Source organism: Salvelinus alpinus, chromosome 12 (genome assembly GCF_045679555.1).
Source record: "Salvelinus alpinus chromosome 12, SLU_Salpinus.1, whole genome shotgun sequence".
NCBI classification, from domain to species: Eukaryota; Metazoa; Chordata; class Actinopteri; order Salmoniformes; family Salmonidae; genus Salvelinus; species Salvelinus alpinus.
In genome coordinates this window covers 38,051,850-38,071,923 of record NC_092097.1, presented here as the reverse complement: position 1 = coordinate 38,071,923, position 20,074 = coordinate 38,051,850, and the positions used below count along the sequence as shown (strand labels likewise).

The 20,074-nt window shown below is 42.8% G+C and overlaps 1 protein-coding gene across 11 annotated transcripts in view; it reads left to right on the top strand.

The window, feature by feature from the left end:
* The window catches only part of LOC139536109 (calcium-dependent secretion activator 1-like), a 163,912-nt gene extending 144,297 nt beyond the window's left edge, over positions 1-19,615 (top strand). For 7 of the 11 annotated variants that reach the window (XM_071336273.1, XM_071336271.1, XM_071336277.1 and 4 more), the window contains 9 exons: positions 720-884; positions 2,492-2,647; positions 8,714-8,861; positions 8,973-9,047; positions 9,289-9,372; positions 9,516-9,548; positions 13,088-13,195; positions 17,726-17,830; positions 18,266-19,615. In XM_071336273.1, coding sequence (XP_071192374.1) covers positions 720-884; positions 2,492-2,647; positions 8,714-8,861; positions 8,973-9,047; positions 9,289-9,372; positions 9,516-9,548; positions 13,088-13,195; positions 17,726-17,830; positions 18,266-18,442 — 1,051 coding nt within the window. In that variant the 3' untranslated portion in view covers positions 18,443-19,615. The remainder of the gene's footprint in view (positions 1-719; positions 885-2,491; positions 2,648-8,713; positions 8,862-8,972; positions 9,048-9,288; positions 9,373-9,515; positions 9,549-13,087; positions 13,196-17,725; positions 17,831-18,265) is intronic. The other 4 variants (XM_071336280.1, XM_071336279.1, XM_071336278.1 and 1 more) reach the window with 1 other exon arrangement.
* Positions 19,616-20,074: the final 459 nt, after the last annotated feature.

Genomic DNA, 20,074 nt, shown 5'->3' with positions numbered 1-20,074 from the left:
AGATTAGTTATTCCAACTTCAGAAACAAATTAAACCTGAATATGATGGTACGACTCATAAGGTATTATTAAAACGATTAGTTTTATTGTCAGAAGCTCTAAGCTTTAGTGTATATTGTTCTGTTTAGTTGAAGTCGATCTCCAATATTTCCATCCTTTTTGTTTCATGGTCTAACTTTCATAGTGTGTGCTTTGAAATGTCGCTAGGGACAGAAGCTCTCCGGTGTAGTTTTTGTTTCTAATTTGCTCTTTTTCACTTTGTAAGTAATTCTTATTGATTTGTCATTCCATTTACATTTTGCTTTGCTTTCTTCATAAAGGAAGCTCTTTACAAAGTTCTAAACCTCAAAAGAAAATGCATATTTCTAGACTATAGGTCTTGTGTTTATATAACTTTGCTGTTTTGTCTTACTGCTGCTTTTATACTGTATGTGTCTCTGTGACTCTGAAATCCACTGCTTATTCTGAATGTAGTAGGTCCTCTTTTTCTATGTGCTTCAGAAAACATCTGCTTCTCTAACTGTTGCTCTTGTTTATGTGTGATATTTACATACTATGTATCATGTCAGAAGATGATCGGTTTCTTTATGTGACTTTTCCTCTTGTGTTCTGTATTTGATTACTTTTACTGTACAGTGTCACATGGCTTTGATCTGCAGCAGTGTCTACATTACCACTGTTCTGGATTTATTTTGTTCTTTTTGTCTGTCTCTTCTGCAGGAGCTTAACAAGTAATCTGCCCAATGTGAATCTCCAAATACCAAATGTCAACCTCCAAATTCCCAAAGTACCAAATCTGCCGCCAGTAGCAGGACTATCAGTTAACCTTCCGACAATGCCTAGCTTTTCCACCCCGTCATGGATGGCTGCTATCTATGTCCCTGAGTGTGTATTCAACTAGTTCACCTTAGATTTATGTGCATCAGCAACGTATTGCCTTGGCATGAAGATGTCCCCTAGGTCCCCATGTCACAGGTCATTGACAATTAAAATATTGATTTACATTTTGAAATATCTCCAAATGACCTGCTTAGACATTATGTAAGGGAAAATAGCTTATTTCTAAACTCCATAGGCTAGAGTATGGCACATTCCAGATATGACTACTTTACCCTTACGTTCCTCAAATGAAATCTGGGGTAAACATTAAAGCAGAGTGGTCTTTACCGATCCTATCATGTTCATGCCAAGAGCACTGCAAAGGGGTTAAATACAGTAGTTTAGGCTTGTTTAGAGTTTAGACTCGTTTGTTCTTGAAATGAATGGCTATCTGATGCCTTCTCATTTCCCCTCAACATGCATGCAGTTGAGCTGTGAGGTACAGAGATACAGAACCAAACCATCTCTCACTGGAAGTGTTGGGCTTTGTTGCACTGAACTCTATTGCAGCAGTGGACATAATTCATCTGGAATTTTCTGTCCAATGTGTATCTTTCCTCCTCTCTCCAACAGTTTTCATAATTGCACTAGCTGTAGAGAATAAAGTCGTTTGTCCATAGTGCTCATGAATAGTTGACTGTACCACTGATTGCTAATAGAATACACAGTTGCCTCAGCACTCTGTATGAATATTACTGGTCCTGGCTCACATGACTTTCTATGGCCAGTGGGATAGGGTGTGTGGGGCTGGTGGTTAGCGGGTGTTTTCATTCTAGTGTTTTATGGGATGGGGAGGGGTGGGTAGAGAGTCCATCTGGTTGTAACTGGGTGGGTGGACTGTTAGCTGAATGCTCTGAAGCAACCACTGCTTCAGTGCAGCTGGCATCCAATATAGTAGAGATCTGCCCCCTCTCCTGTCCTCTTTTCCTCTCCTCCTCCTCTTGCTTTTCCTGCATCCCCCTATCCCAGTCAGCTCTACCCAGGATGACAGCAACTTCAGACAGGACTGCATGGTGTGTTTAATAGCTACTATACTGTAGTATACCCGCCTAGTACCACCAGCCTGAGGACATGGGGGGTGAGAGAGGGGGCTGCTCTTCAAGAGTTGTATTTTGTGTGATTGATCGTGTATACCCAAAACAAACCAAGTTCAATAGAGATCAATTAAACCTACTTTTGAACACAAAATTATAGCCATGTTTTAAGGCACGCCTTCCCTTACCTCTCTACTCCCTCGCTCTGTATAGACACAAGTCAGCCTGTGAGATATCTGCAGTGACAATCCTGCATGATTCCACTTCACACCTAAAGGGTTAATAATAACCATGTGCTACAGCATGGTTATTTCAATGTTGGAGTCAACCCTGACCTTTTATTTCCCCCACAAACTGACTGTCTGTCTAAAGAGAAGATCTGATATTTACAAATTGAGTTAATATGAAGGACATTACTCTGGAACAGTCGGTCGGTGTGTGGTTAGAATAAAGGACCTTTGACCCCAGTAGTTGAGGTGTGGAGGACCAGCATCCTCCTTTACACCCCCCTGACCCCTCTGTCTTCTGTGACCTTTGCCCTCTGACCTGTTTGTGTTTGGGTGTGCCGTTGGTGTGCAGCAATGGCTCTGGGACATCAGAGGACTTGTTTTGGAAGCTGGAGGCGCTGCAGACCTTCATCAGGGACCTGCACTGGCCCGAGGAGGAGTTTGCCAAACACCTGGAGAACCGCATGAAGCTCATGTCCAGCGACATGATCGAGAACTGCGTCAAACGGTGTGTGTGTGTTGTGTGTATGTTTCTGTGCTGGATTCGATGTAATGTGGTTGTCAGTGTATGTGTGTGTCAAATCAAATCCAATCAAATTTTATTGGTCACGTACACATGGTTAGCAGATGTTAATGCGATTGCAGCGAAATGCTTGTTTCTAGTTCCGACCATGCAGTAATATCTAACAAGTAATCTAACAATTTCACAACAACTACCTTTTACACACACAAGAGTAAAGGAATGAATAAGAATATGTACATATAAATACATGGGTGAGCGATGGCCGAACGGCATAGGCAAGATGCAGTAGATGGTATAGAGTACAGTATATACATATGAGATGAGTAATGTAGGGTATGTAAACATTATATAAAGTGACATTGTTTAAAGTGACTAGTGATACATTTATTACATCCGATTTTTAATTGTTATAGTGGCTAGAGATAAGAGTCAGTATGTTGACAGCAGCAACTCAATGTTAGTGATGGCTGTTTAACAGTCTGATGGCCTTGAGATAAAAGCTGTTTTTCACTCTCTCGGTCCCATCTTAAATGCACCTGTACTGACCTCGTCTTCTGGATGATAGCGGGGTGAACAGGCAGTGGCTCGGGTGGTTGTTGTCCTTGATGATCTTTTTGGCCTTCCTGTGACATCGGGTGGTGTAGGTGTCCTGGAGGGAAAGGTAGTTTGCCCCCGGTGATGCGTTGTGCAGACCTCACTACCCTCTGGAGAGCCTTACGGTTGTGGGCGGAGCAGTTGCCGTACCAGGCGGTGATACAGCCCGACAGGATGCTCTCGATTGTGCATCTGTAAAAGTTTGAGTGTTTTAGGTGACAAGCCAAATTTCTTCAGCCTCCTGAGGTTGAAGAGGCGCTGCTGCGTCTTCTTCACAACGCTGTCTGTGTGGGTGGACCAATTCAGTTTGTCTTTGATGTGTACGCCGAGGAACTTAAAACTTTCCACCTTCTCCACTACTGTCCCTTCGATGTGGATAGGGGGGTGCTCCCTCTGCTGTTTCCTGAAGTCCACGATCATCTCCTTTGTTTTGTTGACGTTGAGTATGAGGTAATTTTCCTGACACGACACTCCGAGTGCCCTCACATCCTCCCTGTAGGCCGTCTCGTTGTTGTTGGTAATCAAGCCTACCACTGTAGTGTCGTCTGCAAACTTGATGATTGAGTTGGAGGCGTGCATGGCCATGCAGTCGTGGGTGAACAGGGAGTACAAGAGAGGGCTGAGAACGCACCCTTGTGGGGCCCCAGTGTTGAGGATCAGTGGGGTGGAGATGTTGTTTCCTACCCTCTCCACCTGGGGGCGGCCCGTCAGAAAGTCCAGGTCCCAGTTGCACAGGGCGGGGTCGAGACCCGGGGTCTCGAGCTTGATGACGAGTTTGGAGGGTACTATGGTGTTAAATGCTGAGCTGTAGTCAATGAAAAGCTTTCTTACATAGGTATTCCTCTTGTCCAGATGGGATAGGGCAGTCGGCAGTGTGATTGCGATTGCGTCGTCTGTGGACCTATTGGGGTGGTAAGCAAATTGGAGTGGGTCTAGGGTGTCAGGTAGGGTGGAGGTGATATGATCCTTGACAAGTCTCTCAAAGTACTTCATGATGACGGAAGTGAGTGCTACGTGGCGATAGTCTTTTAGCTCAGTTACCTTCGCTTTCTTGGGAACAGGAACAATGGTGGCCCTCTTGAAGCATGTGGGAACAGCAGACTGGGATAGGGATTGATTGAATATGTCCGTAAACACACCAGCCAGCTGGTCTGGACGACATCCCTAGGACGCGACTAGGGATGCCGTCTGGGCCGGCAGCCGTGCGAGGGTTAACACGTTTAAATGTTTTACTCATTTTGGCTGCGGTGAAGGAGAGCCCGCAGGTTTTGGTAGCGGGCTGTGTCGGTGGCACTGTATTGTCCTCAAAGCGAGCAAAGAAGTTGTTTAGTTTGTCTGGGAGCAAGACATCGGGGTCTGCGACGGGGCTGGTTTTCTTTTTGTAGTCTGTGATTGACTATAGACCCTGCCACACACCTCTCGTGTCTGAACCGTTGAATTGTGACTCTACTTTGTCTCTATACTGACTATACTGACTTAGCTTGTTTGATTGCCTTGCGGAGGGAATAGCTACACTGTTTGTATTCGGTCACGTTTCCGGTCGCCTCGCCCTGATTAAAAGCAGTGGTTCGCGCTTTCAGTTTTGCTCGAATGCTGCCATCAATCCACATTTTCTGGTTGGGGAACGTTTTAATTGTCGCCGTGGGTAAATCAAATCAAATCAAATTTTATTAGTCACATACACATGGTTAGCAGATGTTAATGCGAGTGTAGCGAAATGCTTGTGCTTCTAGTTCCGACAATGCAGTAATAACCAACAGTAATCTAACCTAACAATTCCACACTACTACCTTACACACACACAAGTGTAAGGGATAAAGAATATGTACATAAAGATATATGGATGAGTGGTGGTACAGAACGGCATGGCAGATGCAGTAGATGGTATAGAGTACGGTATATACATATGAGATGAGTACTGTAGGGTATGTAAACATAAAGTGGCATAGTTTAAAGTGGCTAGTGGTACATGTATTGCATAAAGATGGCAAGATGCAGTAGATGATATAGAGTACAGTATACAGTGGGGAGAACAAGTATTTGATACACTGCCGATTTTGCAGGTTTTCCTACTTACAAAGCATGTAGAGGTCTGTAATTTTTATCATAGGTACACTTCAACTGTGAGAGACGGAATCTAAAACAAAAATCCAGAAAATCACATTGTATGATTTTTAAGGAAATTATTTGCATTTTATTGCATGACATAAGTATTTGATCACCTACCAACCAGTAAGAATTCCGGCTCTCACAGACCTGTTAGTTTTTCTTTAAGAAGCCCTCCTGTTCTCCACTCATTACCTGTATTAACTGCACCTGTTTGAACTCGTTACCTGTATAAAAGACACCTGTCCACACACTCAATCAAACAGACTCCAACCTCTCCACAATGGCCAAGACCAGAGAGCTGTGTAAGGACATCAGGGATAAATTGTAGACCTGTACAAGGCTGGGATGGGCTACAGGACAATAGGCAAGCAGCTTGGTGAGAAGGCAACAACTGTTGGCGCAATTATTAGAAAATGGAAGAAGTTCAAGATGACGGTCAATCACCCTCGGTCTGGGGCTCCATGCAAGATCTCACCTCGTGGGGCATCAATGATCATGAGGAATGTGAGGGATCAGCCCAGAACTACACGGCAGGACCTGGTCAATGACCTGAAGAGAGCTGGGACCACAGTCTCAAAGAAAACCATTAGTAACACACTACGCCGTCATGGATTAAAATCCTGCAGCGCACGCAAGGTCCCCCTGCTCAAGCCAGCGCATGTCCAGGCCCGTCTGAAGTTTGCCAATGACCATCTGGATGATCCAGAGGAGGAATGGGAGAAGGTCATGTGGTCTGATGAGACAAAAATAGAGCTTTTTGCTCTAAACTCCACTCGCCGTGTTTGGAGGAATAGAAGGATGAGTACAACCCCAAGAACACCATCCCAACCGTGAAGCATGGAGGTGGAAACATCATTCTTTGGGGATGCTTTTCTGCAAAGGGGACAGGACGACTGCACCGTATTGAGGGGAGGATGGATGGGGCCATGTATCGCGAGATCTTGGCCAACAACCTCCTTCCCTCAGTAAGAGCATTGAAGATGGGTCGTGGCTGGGTCTTCCAGCATGACAACGACACGAAGCACACAGCCATGGCAACTAAGGAGTGGCTCCGTAAGAAGCATCTCAAGGTCCTGGAGTGGCCTAGCCAGTCTCCAGACCTGAACCCAATAGAAAATCTTTGGAGGGAGCTGAAAGTCCGTATTGCCCAGCGACAGCCCCGAAACCTGAAGGATCTGGAGAAGATCTGTAGGGAGGAGTGGGCCAAAATCCCTGCTGCAGTGTGTGCAAACCTAGTCAAGAACTACAGGAAACGTATGATCTCTGTAATTGCAAACAAAGGTTTCTGTACCAAATATTAAGTTCTGCTTTTCTGATGTATCAAATACTTATGTCATGCAATAAAATGCAAATTAATTACTTAAAAATCATACAATGTGATTTTCTGGAGTTTTGTTTTAGATTCCGTCTCTCATAGTTGAAGTGTACCTATGATAAAAATTACAGACCTCTACATGCTTTGTAAGTAGGAAAACCTGCAAAATCGTCAGTGTATCAAATACTTGTTCTCCCCACTGTATATACATATGAGATGGGTAATGTAGGGTATGTAAACATTGTATTAAGTGGCATTGCTTAAAGTGGCTAGTGGTACATTTTTACATAATTTCCATCAATTCCCATTTTTAAAGTGGCTGGAGTTGAGTCAGTATGTTGGCAGCGGCCGCTAAATGTTAGTGGTGGCTGTTTAACAGTCTGATGGCCTTGAGATAGAAGCTGTTTTTCAGTCTCTCGGTCCCTGCTTTGATGCACCTGTACTGACCTCGCCTTCTGGATGATAGCGGGGTGAACAGGCAGTGGCTTGGGTGGTTGTTGTCCTTGATGATCTTTATGGCCTTCCTGTGACATCGGGTGGTGTAGGTGTCCTGGAGGGCAGGTAGTTTGCCCCTGGTGATGCGTTCTGCAGACCTCACTACCCTCTGGAGAGCCTTACGGTTGTGGGCGGAGCAGTTGCCGTACCAGGCGGTGATACAGCCCGACAGGATGCTCTCGATTGTGCATCTGTAGAAGTTTGTGAGTGCTTTTGGTGACAAGCCGAATTTCTTCAGCCTCCTGAGGTTGAAGAGGCGCTGCTGTACAACATCACCCTGATGCACTTGCTAATAAACTCGCTCACCGAATCAGCTTATGCATCAATGTTGTTGTCCGACGCTATCCGGAACATATCCCAGTCCACGTGATCGAAGCAATCTTGAAGCGTGAGCGATTGGTCGGACCAGCATTGAATAGACCTGAGCATGGGCGTTTCCTTTTTTAGTTTCTGTCTATAGGCTGGGAGCACCAAAATGGAGTCATGGTCAGATTTGACGAAAGGAGGGCGAGGGAGGGCTTTGTATGTGTCGCGGAAGTTAGAGTAACAATGATCCAGAATTTTGCCAGCCCGGATCGCACGTTTGATATGCTGATAAAATTTAGGGAGCCTTGTTTTCAGATTAGCCTTGTTAAAATCCCCAGCTACAATAAATGCAGCCTCAGGATATGTGGTTTCCAGTTTACATAGAGTCAAAAGAAGTTCTTTCAGGGCCGTCGAGGTGTCTGCTTGGAGGGGATATACACGACTGTGATTATAATCGAAGAGATTTCTCTTGGTAGATAATGCAGTCGGCATTTGATTGTAAGGAATTCTAGGTCAGGTGAACAAAAGGAATTTAGTTCCTGTATGTTGTTGTGATCACACCACGACTCGTTAATCATAAGGCATACACCCCCATCCTTCTTCTTACCAGAGAGATGTTTGTTTCTGTCGGCGCAATGCGTGAAGAAACCAGGTGGCTGTACCGACTCTGATAACGTATTCCGAGTGAGCCATGTTTCCGTGAAACGGAGAATGTTACAATGTCTCTCTGGAAGTTTACCATTGCTCGGATTTCGTCTACCTTGTTGTCAAGAGACTGGAAATTGGCGAGTAGTATACTCGGGAGCGGTCGGCGATGTGTCCGTCTACGGAGCCTGACCAGAAGACCGCTCTGTTTGCCCCTTCTGCGATGCCGTTGTTTTGGGTCGCCTGCTGGGATCCTATCCATTGTCCTGGGTGGTGGGCCAAACAGAGGATCCGCTTTGGGAAAGTCTTATCCCTGGTCGTAATGTTGGTAAATTGACTTTGCTCTTATATCCAATAGTTCATCCCGGCTGTATGTAATAAGACTTAAGATTTCCTGGGGTAACGGTGTAAGAAATAATACATAAAAAACAAAATACTGCATAGTTTTCTAAGAACGCGAAGCGAGGCAGTGTTGTGTTGTGTCTGTGTTGCTGTTTGTGTCTCTCGATCATGTGGCTGGACATGAGCCTCTGCCTCAAACAAAATATGGTACATTACATAGAGATGTTCCCTGATGTGTGTTGCAGCACTAAGATGGCATTTGAGTCCAAGCTGGCAAAGAGCAGCAGGGGAACAGACTTCCGCATCTCGGCAGCAATATGCACCATGTTCAATGTGATGGTGGACGCGAAGGACCAGTCCGCCAAGCTGTGTGCCATGGAGATGGGTCAGGAGGTAAGAATGTGGTGCAAAGGTTGTGGGTTCAATTCCCACAAGGGATCACATACACCTACTAGAAAATGTACCACCAAAATAGATGAACTGTGTGTTATTTTGGTATTTCAGAAACAGTACCACGCCCAAATAGATGAACTGATTGAGGAGAGTGTGAAAGAAATGATCCAACTCATGGTGGCTAAGGTACACTTCACTCTTCTTCTTTCTTATAGAAGTTGTCCATCCTAACGATACGTGACTCATATTGTGGTTGGCCTCAGCTTTCTTTGTGGTACTAGAAAAGAAGAACAAGGTGATTTGTGGTCTGGAATAAATCCATTTGATAGTTGTTTGTAACCATTTCACTGTTGCATTCGGCACATGTGACAAATACAATTTGATTAGATTTTTTTATTTATTGTTTGTGTGTCTCACTTCTTCTTAGTTTGTGGTTATTCTGGAGGCCCTGTTGGCGAAGATCTCCCGATACGATGAAGGCACTCTCTTCTCATCTTTCATGTCATTCACGGTAAGACTAGACTTCTCTACTGTATCTCCTCCAATATCGTGGCAGATGGAACTGTGTTTCAGTCAATTATTTTAGTTATATTGGTGACTGTGCAAATGTTGCAATTCTCATCTTTTCTTGTCACATTCTGTCTGTAATTTCAGGTGAAAGCTGCGTCTAAGTATGTGGATGTCCCTGTAAGTGTGCTGCAGTCCAAATTGATATCTGTAAAATGTCAAACCAGTAAAGCTATGTGTTCTGAAAGGAAGTACAAATAATTCAGTACATTCTTATGTGTTTGGGAGGATTTTACTGTGCTGTGCAGAGCAGATACAGTGGGGAGAACAAGTATTTGATACACTGCCGATTTTGCAGGTTTTCCTACTTACAAAGCATGTAGAGGTCTGTAATTTTTATCATAGGTACACTTCAACTGTGAGAGACGGAATCTAAAACAAAAATCCAGAAAATCACATTGTATGATTTTTAAGTAATTAATTTGCATTTTATTGCATGACATAAGTATTTGATCACCTACCAACCAGTAAGAATTCCGGCTCTCACAGACCTGTTAGTTTTTCTTTAAGAAGCCCTCCTGTTCTCCACTCATTACCTGTATTAACTGCACCTGTTTGAACTCGTTACCTGTATAAAAGACACCTGTCCACACACTCAATCAAACAGACTCCAACCTCTCCACAATGGCCAACACCAGAGAGCTGTGTAAGGACATCAGGGATAAAATTGTAGACCTGCACAAGGCTGGGATGGGCTATAGGACAATAGGCAAGCAGCTTGGTGAGAAGTCAACAACTGTTGGCGCAATTATTAGAAAATGGAAGAAGTTCAAGATGACGGTCAATCACCCTCGGTCTGGGGCTCCATGCAAGATTTCACCTCGTGGGGCATCAATGATCATGAGGAAGGTGAGGGATCAGCCCAGAACTACACGGCAGGACCTGGTCAATGACCTGAAGAGAGCTGGGACCACAGTCTCAAAGAAAACCATTAGTAAAACACTACGCCGTCATGGATTAAAATCCTGCAGCGCAAGCAAAGTCCCCCTGATCAAGCAAGCGCATGTCCGGGCCCGTCTGAAGTTTGCCAATGACCATCTGGATGATCCAGAGGAGGAATGGGAGAAGGTCATGTGGTCTGATGAGACAAAAATAGAGCTTTTTGGTCTAAACTCCACTCGCCGTGTTTGGAGGAAGAAGAAGGATGAGTAGAACCCCAAGAACACCATCCCAACCGTGAAGCATGGAGGTGGAAACATCATTCTTTGGGGATACTTTTCTGCAAAGGGGACAGGACGACTGCACCGTATTGAGGGGAGGATGGATGGGGCCATGTATCGCGAGATCTTGGCCAACAACCTCCTTCCCTCAGTAAGAGCATTGAAGATGGGTCGTGGCTGGGTCTTCCAGCATGACAACGACCCAAAACACACAGCCGGGGCAACTAAGGAGTGGCTCTGTAAGAAGCATCTCAAGGTCCTGGAGTGGCCTAGCCAGTCTCCAGACCTGAACCCAATAGAAAATCTTTGGAGGGAGCTGAAAGTCCGTATTGCCCAGCGACAGCCCCGAAACCTGAAGGACCTGGAGAAGGTCTGTATGGAGGAGTGGGCCAAAATCCCTGCTGCAGTGTGTGCAAACCTGGTCAAGAACTACAGGAAATGTATGATCTCTGTAATTGCAAACAAAGGTTTTTGTACCAAATATTAAGTTCTGCTTTTCTGATGTATCAAATACTTATGTCATGCAATAAAATGCAAATTAATTACTTAAAAATCATACAATGTGATTTTCTGGAATTTTGTTTTAGATTCCGCCTCTCACAGTTGAAGTGTACCTATGATAAAAATTAGACCTCTACATGCTTTGTAAGTAGGAAAACCTGCAAAATCGGCAGTGTATCAAATACTTGTTCTCCCCACTGTACATTTTTCTCCCATAACACCCTCCCTCTGCCCCTCCCAACCCTGCCTCTATTTATTATCTTTAATACGTTTTACTGTGTGAGTAGGTACAGTTGAAGTCGGAAGTTTGCATACACTTTGGTTGGAGTCATTAAAACTCGTTTTTCAACCACTCCACAAATTTCTTGTTAACAAACTATAGTTTTGGCAAGTCGGTTAGGACATCTACTTTGTGCATGACACAAGTAATTTTTCCAACAATTGTTTACAGACAGATTATTTCACTTATAATTCACTGTATCACAATTCCAGTGGGTCAGAAGTTTAAATACACTAAGTAGACTGTGCCTTTAAACAGCTTGGAAAATTCCAGAAAATGATGTCATGGCTTTAGAAGCTTCTGATAGGCTAATTGACATCATTTGAGTCAATTGGAGGTGTACCTGTGGATATGTTTCAAGGCCTACCTTCAAACTCAGTGCCTCTTTTCTTGACATCATGCGGAAATCAAAAGAAATCAGCCAAGAACTCAGAACTGGTTCATCCTTTGGAGCAATTTCCAAATGCCTGAAGGTACCACGTTCATCTGAACAAACAACAGTACGCAAGTATAACACCATGGGACCACGCAGCCGCCATACTGCTCAGGAAGGAGACGCGTTCTGTCTCCTGGAGATGATCGTACTTTGGTGCGAAAAGTGCAAATCAATCCCAGAACAACAGCAATGGACCTTGTGAAGATGCTGGAGGAAACAGGTACAAAAGTATCTATAGCCACAGTAAAACGAGTCCTATATCGAAATCACCTGAAAGGCCGCTCAGCAAGGAAGAAGCCACTGCTCCAAAACCTCCATAAAAAAGCCAGACTACGGTTTGCAACTGCACATGGGGACAAAGATTGTACTTTTTGGAGAAATGTCCTCTGGTCTGATGAAACAAAAATAGAACTGTTTGGCCATAATGACCATCGTTATGTTTGGAGGAAAAAGGGGGAGGCTTGCAAGCCGAAGAAAACCATCCCAACCGTGAAGCATGGGGGTGGCAGCATCATGTTGTGGGGGTGCTTTGCTGCAGGAGGGACTGGTGCACTTCACAAAATAAATGGCATAATCTCAAGACATCAGTCAGGAAGTTAAAGCTTGGTCACAAATGGGTCTTCCAAATGGACAATGACCCCAGGAATATTTCCAAAGTTGTGGCAAAATGGCTTAAGGACAACAAAGTCAAGGTATTGGAGTGGCCATCACAAAGCCCTGACCTCAATCCTATAGAAAGTTTGTGGGCAGAACTGAAAAAGCATGTGCGAGCAAGGAGGCCTACAAACCTGACTCGGTTACACCAGCTCTATCAGGAGGAATGGGCCAAAATTCACTCAACTTATTTTGGGAAGCTTGTGGAAGGCTACCTGAAACGTTTGACCCAAGTTAAACAATTTTAAGGCAATGCTACCAATACTAATTGTGTGTATGTAAACTTCTGACCCACTGGGAATGTGATGAAGCTGAAATAAATCATTCTCTCTACTATTATTCTGACATCTCACATTCTTAAAATAAGGTGGTGATCCTAATTGACCTAAAACAGGGCATTTTTACTAGGATTACATTTCAGGAATTGTGAAAAACTGAGTTTGAATGTATTTGGCTAAAGTGTATGTTATCTTCCGACTTCAACTGAATTTAGTACATTTCATCATAATTTAATTTCAGAGTTTTCAATATTTTATTTATTTTCCATATTCTTTAGTATATTTTAAATACATTTTTACATAATACAAATGACTGATTTACAATGATTCTGTTTCTGGTGTGTTTGCAGAAGCCTGGGATGGATGTTGCTGATGGTTACGTGACCTGTGTCCGCCACTCTCAGGACATCCTGCGAGATAAGGTCAATGAGGAGGTGTATATAGAAAGGTTATTTGATGTAAGTAAGATGCCTCCTCCTCACCAATAGGAAGGGGGGGTTCCAAAATGTGGCAAAACAATTGTGACAGAGAAGGGATATGATATGTCACATTTTGAGACCATGGGCTGTGTGTATACCTATCACAGCCTGGTACAGAAGAGGGCTGTGTTTTATCCTCCTCTAGTGGCTTTTCTCTTCCATCTTTTCTTCCTCCTCTGCTGCTGCCCACTGTATTCTGGTATGCATTGCCACAGTACTTTTGGACCTTTGGGAATTGGTTGGATCCCTTTTGTTTACAAGCAAAGAATCCAAACAAGCACCATCAGGCAGGATTATCGAAAGCAGTGCTCTCTGGGTAAAGAAAGATATGTGATTATGTACAGATCATCTAATTCACTCCAACACTAGGATACATAATAACTAACATTCATTTTCTATGTAAATAATCTTGAATATTATATAGCACTTTACAATACAGATGTCGGATCTTAATTTGTGGATTAAAATTAATGGACATTTTTGTAGGGGTTGATACATTTTTCGTAAGGAAAAATCAAGCCTGAAATTTCAATGTGGAAAATACAAACTTCAGAAGCCTTTTTAAACCTCAAACACTCTAAAAGATTTAAATGCCATGCATTGCAGGAAAGTTCTCCTGCAACAGGGTGATCAAATGAAGATCCTACATCTGTACACGTTCACGTTTGAGGTGATCAAATGAAGATCCTACATCTGTACACATTCACGTTTGAATCGGTCTGGCAAATGCCAGGGATATGAGAGCACTGTCTTACAAGCACGTAATCCTTATGTGGTACATTTGAAATAATGTGTCCACCATTTCCGTGAGGTGTACTACAGTGATGTGTGTCTGCTTCATACCCCTGAAATGTATAAACTGTACAGTATTGTGGTGCACAGATGTGTGTGTGTGTTGGCTTTGTGTGTCTGAGAGGTGTGCGGTACAGTGATTCAGTATGTGTATTAGCTGTGTATTAGTGTGTTTGAGAGGTATTATTTGTGCAGTAGCATTCTGTTCCAGCGCTGTCACTGTGTGCTGTTTTGTGCTTGAGAGGTGTGTTGTACTACTGTGAAGTATGTTTATTTTCATCTTTGAAGTCAACACTGGCTGTCCCTGTCTGTCTCCTTGTATTTCTACGCTGTTAAAAAGTACCTCCTCCCTACTGTTTCTGATGTGTGGCTGTTAGTATAGCTGCTTCTGACCTGGCCCTACCATGTTTGACTGTTTACGTCTTTTGAGCTGTGGATGTTTTGGTTGCAACAGTGTTTAACTTTGTATTTCCGTTAGTGTCTGATGATTAGATTGGTGGTTTTATAAACATTATTTCCCTCCTAATGCTATTATATTCCATCCATCTCTTTGCATGTATTGGCAAAACTCCCCAAAGCTGCATCTCGCTCTCTCTCTTTCTGTCTTTCACTTATTAATTTCAACAACTTTACTTTTTTTCTCTCTCTCTCAATTCTTTCTTTCTTTATTGCCCCCATAACTCCTACCGCCTTATCTCTCTTCAGAAAGTGGCACTTATCTCTAATGTTGCATTGTTTTAGCACATTATGTTGAATGGCATGAATTCAAGTCAAATAATCTACCTGTGTACATCTTCTAGCATGACCCTTCTCCTCTTAGAGTTCTGCCTCAGTCCTACTACTATACTACCATACTAACATACTACCATACCCCTATACTACTATACTACCATACTACTACTGTATACTACCATACTAACATACTACCATACTACTATACTACTATACTACCATACTACTATAGTACCGTACTGCTACTGTATACTGCCATACTACCATACCACTATGCAACTATACTACCATACCAACATACTACTACTATATACTACCATACTAATATACTACCATACTACTATACTAACATACTACTACACTACCATACTACTACAGTGCCTTCGGAAAGTATCCAGACCCCTTGACTTCCCACATTCTGTTACGTTACAGCCTTACTCTATAAATGGATGAAATTGTTTTTTCCCTCATCAATACCCCATAACGGCAAAGCAAAACCAGATTTTTTTATATTTTTTTGCTAATTTATTAAAAAGAAAAAACGGAAATCTCATTTACATACACTACCGTTCAAAAGTTTGGAGTCACTTAGAAAAGTTATTGTTTTTGAAAGAAAAGCACATTTTTTGTCCATTAAAATAACATAAAATTGATCAGAAATACGGTGTTGACATTGTTAATGTTGTAAATGACTATTGTAGCCGGAAACGGCAGATTTTTTATGGAATATCTACATAGGCGTACAGAGGCCCATTATCAGCAACCATCACTCCTGTGTTCCAATGGCACGTTGTGTTAGCTAATCCAAGTTTATAATTTTAAAAGGCTAATTGATCATTAGAAAACACTTTTGCAATTATGTTAGCACAGCTGAAAACTGTTGTACTGATTATAGAAGCAATGAAACTGGCCTTCTTTAGACTAGTTGAGTATTTGGAGCATCAGCATTTGCGGGTTTGATTACAGGCTCAAAATGGCCAGAAACAAAGCACTTTCTTCTGAAACTCGTCAGTCTATTCTTGTTCTGAAGGCTATTCCATGCGAGAAATTGCCAAGAAACTGAAGATCTCGTACAACGCGGTGTACTACTCCCTTCACAGAACAGCGCAAACTGGCTCTAACCAGAATAGAAAGAGGAGTGGGAGGCCCCGGTGCACAACTGAGTAAGAGGACAAGTACATTAGAGTGTCTAGTTTGAAAAAACAGACTCCTCACAAGTCCTCAACTGGCAGCTTCATTAAATAGTACCCGCAAAACACCAGTCTCAAAGTCAACAGTGAAGAGGTGACTCCGGGATGCTGACCTTCTAGGCAAACATTTATAAAAACCTGTTTTCGCTTTGTCATTATGGGGTATTGTGTGTAGATTTTTATTTATTTAATCCATTTTAGAATAAGGCTGTAAAGTAACAAAATTGGAAAAAGTCAAGGGGTCTGAATACTTTCCAAAGGCACTGTATTTGAATATAGTGCCATACTACTATACAACACATACAGCCAACCAATCTGCACGCACGCACGCACGCATCCACCCAGCCACCCACCTACCCACCTGCCTTCCAGGTCTGCATGCACTGCACGCACGTAGGCTCAACTCGACCGTTTGAAGTGGACAGGCATCAATCCGCTAATATCTGACCTCAAGCGCCAATCCAAAACCTCCTGACCTACCAGTCATCTCTACAGGACAAACAAACCTGGGTCCAATCAAATTAGAGCAAGGGCAATTAGACCAGTCAAACCATCCAAAAACCAACCAAAACAAGTCTAATCCTGGCCTTCCAAGCCCTCATTCCAGACCCTCCAGGCCCTCAATCGTGACCCTACAGGCCCTCATTCCTGAACCTCCAGGCCCTCCAGGCCTTCATTCCTGACTCTCCAGGCCCTCATTCCTGGCCCTCATTCCTGACCAGGCCCTCAATCCTGACCCTGCCTACTCACTCCACATTACTCAGTTTATATTTTTTTCTGGACGTTCGAGGGAGGACGACTATTTCCTGTCTTCCTTGGTTCATCACTCCTCTCGTGTGCTGCTCTCTTATAACTTGATCTCTGATATGAATCATCTAGATCAATCTTATCCTACACTCTGAATGCATGAGTGAAACGATCTTCTGAAAAGTTATATGAAAATAGCACAACTGTCTGCTCCTTGCCTGCATAACGCTTTCCTCATTTTCTCATTATGATTTAATTTCCGCAAATGATCGAGTTGAAACGACACTGTGGAGTTACAGTATGTAGAAGGAATGTTCTAAGACGTTGTGGTGTTGCTAATAAGTATTGAAGAGTCTTCATAGGGCTTTAGCTCTAGTCTGGAAGTACATTTGAAGTAAAGAATTTACTTATTTAAATTCAGATACAAATTATGTATGGCATATTATGTTCAGTTTATTAAAAACTATATAAGATTCTGTCCCTGAGTGTACTGGAGCCAGAATTTCTGTGCCAGAAAACATCAAGATTTTATTTATTGTCTATTACTAATACTAATGATTACTACTAGTATATCCTGGCAATTTATTAATCATTCAATTGTTTCCCTCAGATTTTCGTAGAGTCCTGCATTGATTGGAGAAATGGGAATTATGAAATAATAATGTTTTTTTCTGAATCAGTATTTTATGCATGTTCAGTGTGTGCTTCTATTCACCACTACAGAATTGTGTCTTCTGTGTGTGTGTGTGTGTGTGTTTTGAAATGTCTGTCTCATCTTTCCTGGAGAATACTGTGAATGTCTGTGTGTATCAAAAAGTACTTCCCTATGTGTGTGTGTTTTGCTTGTAAGACGTGTGTATGTGTTCACTAGAAAACATATCAAGTTGCATCTTGATATTCAGAGAGCTCCAGTTTGCTTGTGTGTGTGTGTGTGTGTTGTTTGTGTGTGTTGTTTGTGTGTTTGTGTGTGTGTGCTTGCTTTCGTCAATGTGTGTGTGTGTGTGTGTGTGTGTTTTGCTGGAGAACGCTGTGTTTGTGTGTGTTGCAGCAATGGTACACAGCCACCATGAACCTACTGGGGACCTGGCTCACTGAGCGAATGGACCAGCAGCTCCATGTTTACCAGCTGAAGATCCTCATCAGGATTGTCAAGGTAACTCACTTGCAGGGAGGGGTTAATAACCTGCACTGTAACCCAGGTACTGTAACTTTTGATACTTTTTTATTCAACCTTTATTTAACTAGGCAAGTCAGTTAAGAATTCTTATTTATGACGGCCTACAAACTTACTGGCACCCCAGGGGTTAAAACTCTTTTGAGACTAGCGTCGCCTTACGTGATGGCAAGATGGGAACGTGATTGAAAGGGTATGTTGAAAAATGTAGCTTAGTGGTATGGTAGGCGTTATAGTGTGCTGGAGATGATTGGAGAGACCCTCATCTCTTCATAATCACTATCACTGATTTCCATGTAGTCTACCTCTAACCCGGTGAAACACGTTCTTTCTAGAGCCTTTAGTTACTGTCAATATTATCATCCCTCTGTACCGGCTAACCAATTTACTCATTAATCATCCTTCTCCTTGTAGAAAAAGTACCGTGACTTCCGTCTGCAGGGGGTGCTAGACTCCACCCTGAACAGTAAGATGTATGACACGGTGAGGAACAGACTGACCCTGGAGGAGGCCAACGCGTCCATGAAGGAGGGAGGCATGGGGGGAATCTCCATGAAGGACAGTGACGAAGAGGACGAAGACGACGACTAGAGCCTGGCACCACCCAACACCGGAACTGGCACCTCCCTTTACCCCTGTCTGACTCCTGTCTCCACACCCCACCCCCGACCCCCTCCTCTCACAACTTTTGACTTAGCCTGGGAACCAATGCATGTACCAACTCTGTTACTCACATGTCAACTCTAGGACCTGTTTGTCAGCTAGAAATGCCCATGAAGGACCTGTAATAAACAATACAAATAGTAATTACTATACTGAGGAAAAATGTTGAAAAAATATACCATGATCGACAGTTTAGCTGTGTCATGCTGAAGATAGCACCGATGATATCTTTGTCTCATTGATTTCTAAATTAATTTCTATGTGTTCCTAAGCAATATGGAGTACCATTTGTTTGACAATGTTGAGTGAGATTATTAGGTGTGTTCCTGTCCAATGCAAACCTATATGGCGCTTCTTTGTCGTATTCTACATTCATTATAATGGTACATTTTTGTGACGATGAGTGTATGTACCCTTTGTCGTATCTGTCTTTAAGTGGATGCCAACTGCTTCAAACTGAAAATGACCCTCATTATTTAAGTTCAAAGCTGTTTAGGATAAACGTCTTCTCATCTACTCACTCTACTCTCAACCCCATAGTATGTTCTAGAACTTGCGTTTCCATATCTATGTCAATGCTCTGTGACCTCATAATCTCTCACCCTAACACTAACGAGACATTGTCCAGCAGCCATTTTGAACTAAAATGAGTGGGTATTCTAGAAATGCAATATTCTCATAGCTCCATTTTGATACCTTGTTGGAGATTATATTTTTATTTCTACGTTGTTGAAAAGACCTTGAAACAGGTTCTACTCTATTTTAAATTGAGTTGCACTTTTACAGAGAAAAGAGCGCTAAAAAGAAAACGTTTTTTTATTTACCAAAATGAAAGTTGGTCCGTCTTTTTTGTTTGATTCCGTAGTTGATTAGGATGGGCTGTGTGGCATTTCCTTGGATCTCACTGTTGTTTTGTATATACAACGCTGTACATTGCATTCTGAGCCATTGCTGCATGCCCGTGGGTCCCCACCCTCTGAACGCTTTCTGTTTTCTGTGTGAAATTAGCTGGTGGATCATTCTTGCTTTTGCCTTATGAAAGCCAACAGTTGTAATATGCAAGAGCTGTGGCCTCTAAATAAAAATTACTGTACAAATACACAGTTGTTCTCCGTTTTGTGTTATTTATATAATGTATGTCAATTACCTATTTGACCGAGGGAAAGGGGAGAGGAGATCTTTTTAAATCTGCACACAGGGACAGAACAATGTTGTCACAGATCCCTCTGGAACTTTCAGTGAGCACACCTGGTCCCTATTCCCACTGATTGTATTTGTATATATGTGCCCTTTGTTCACCATGGTGCTGTCGATTACTGTTACAATGTCCGTTGGTGCGTGTGAGTACATGTGCTGTGTGTTTTGGTTTGCGTGCGGTTTATTATGGGTCTCGTCCCATTGTCTCATCGTCTCATTGTGCGCGTGTGTATTTATTCGAGGTACTCCTCGCTCTTTTATTTGGGTTTCAACCCTGTGTTTTTGTTACGTGCTTGTTTGGTCTTCGTCCCCGTGCCCTTACCCAGCACGCCGTAATTTGGGGTATAATAAAAAAGCCTATTA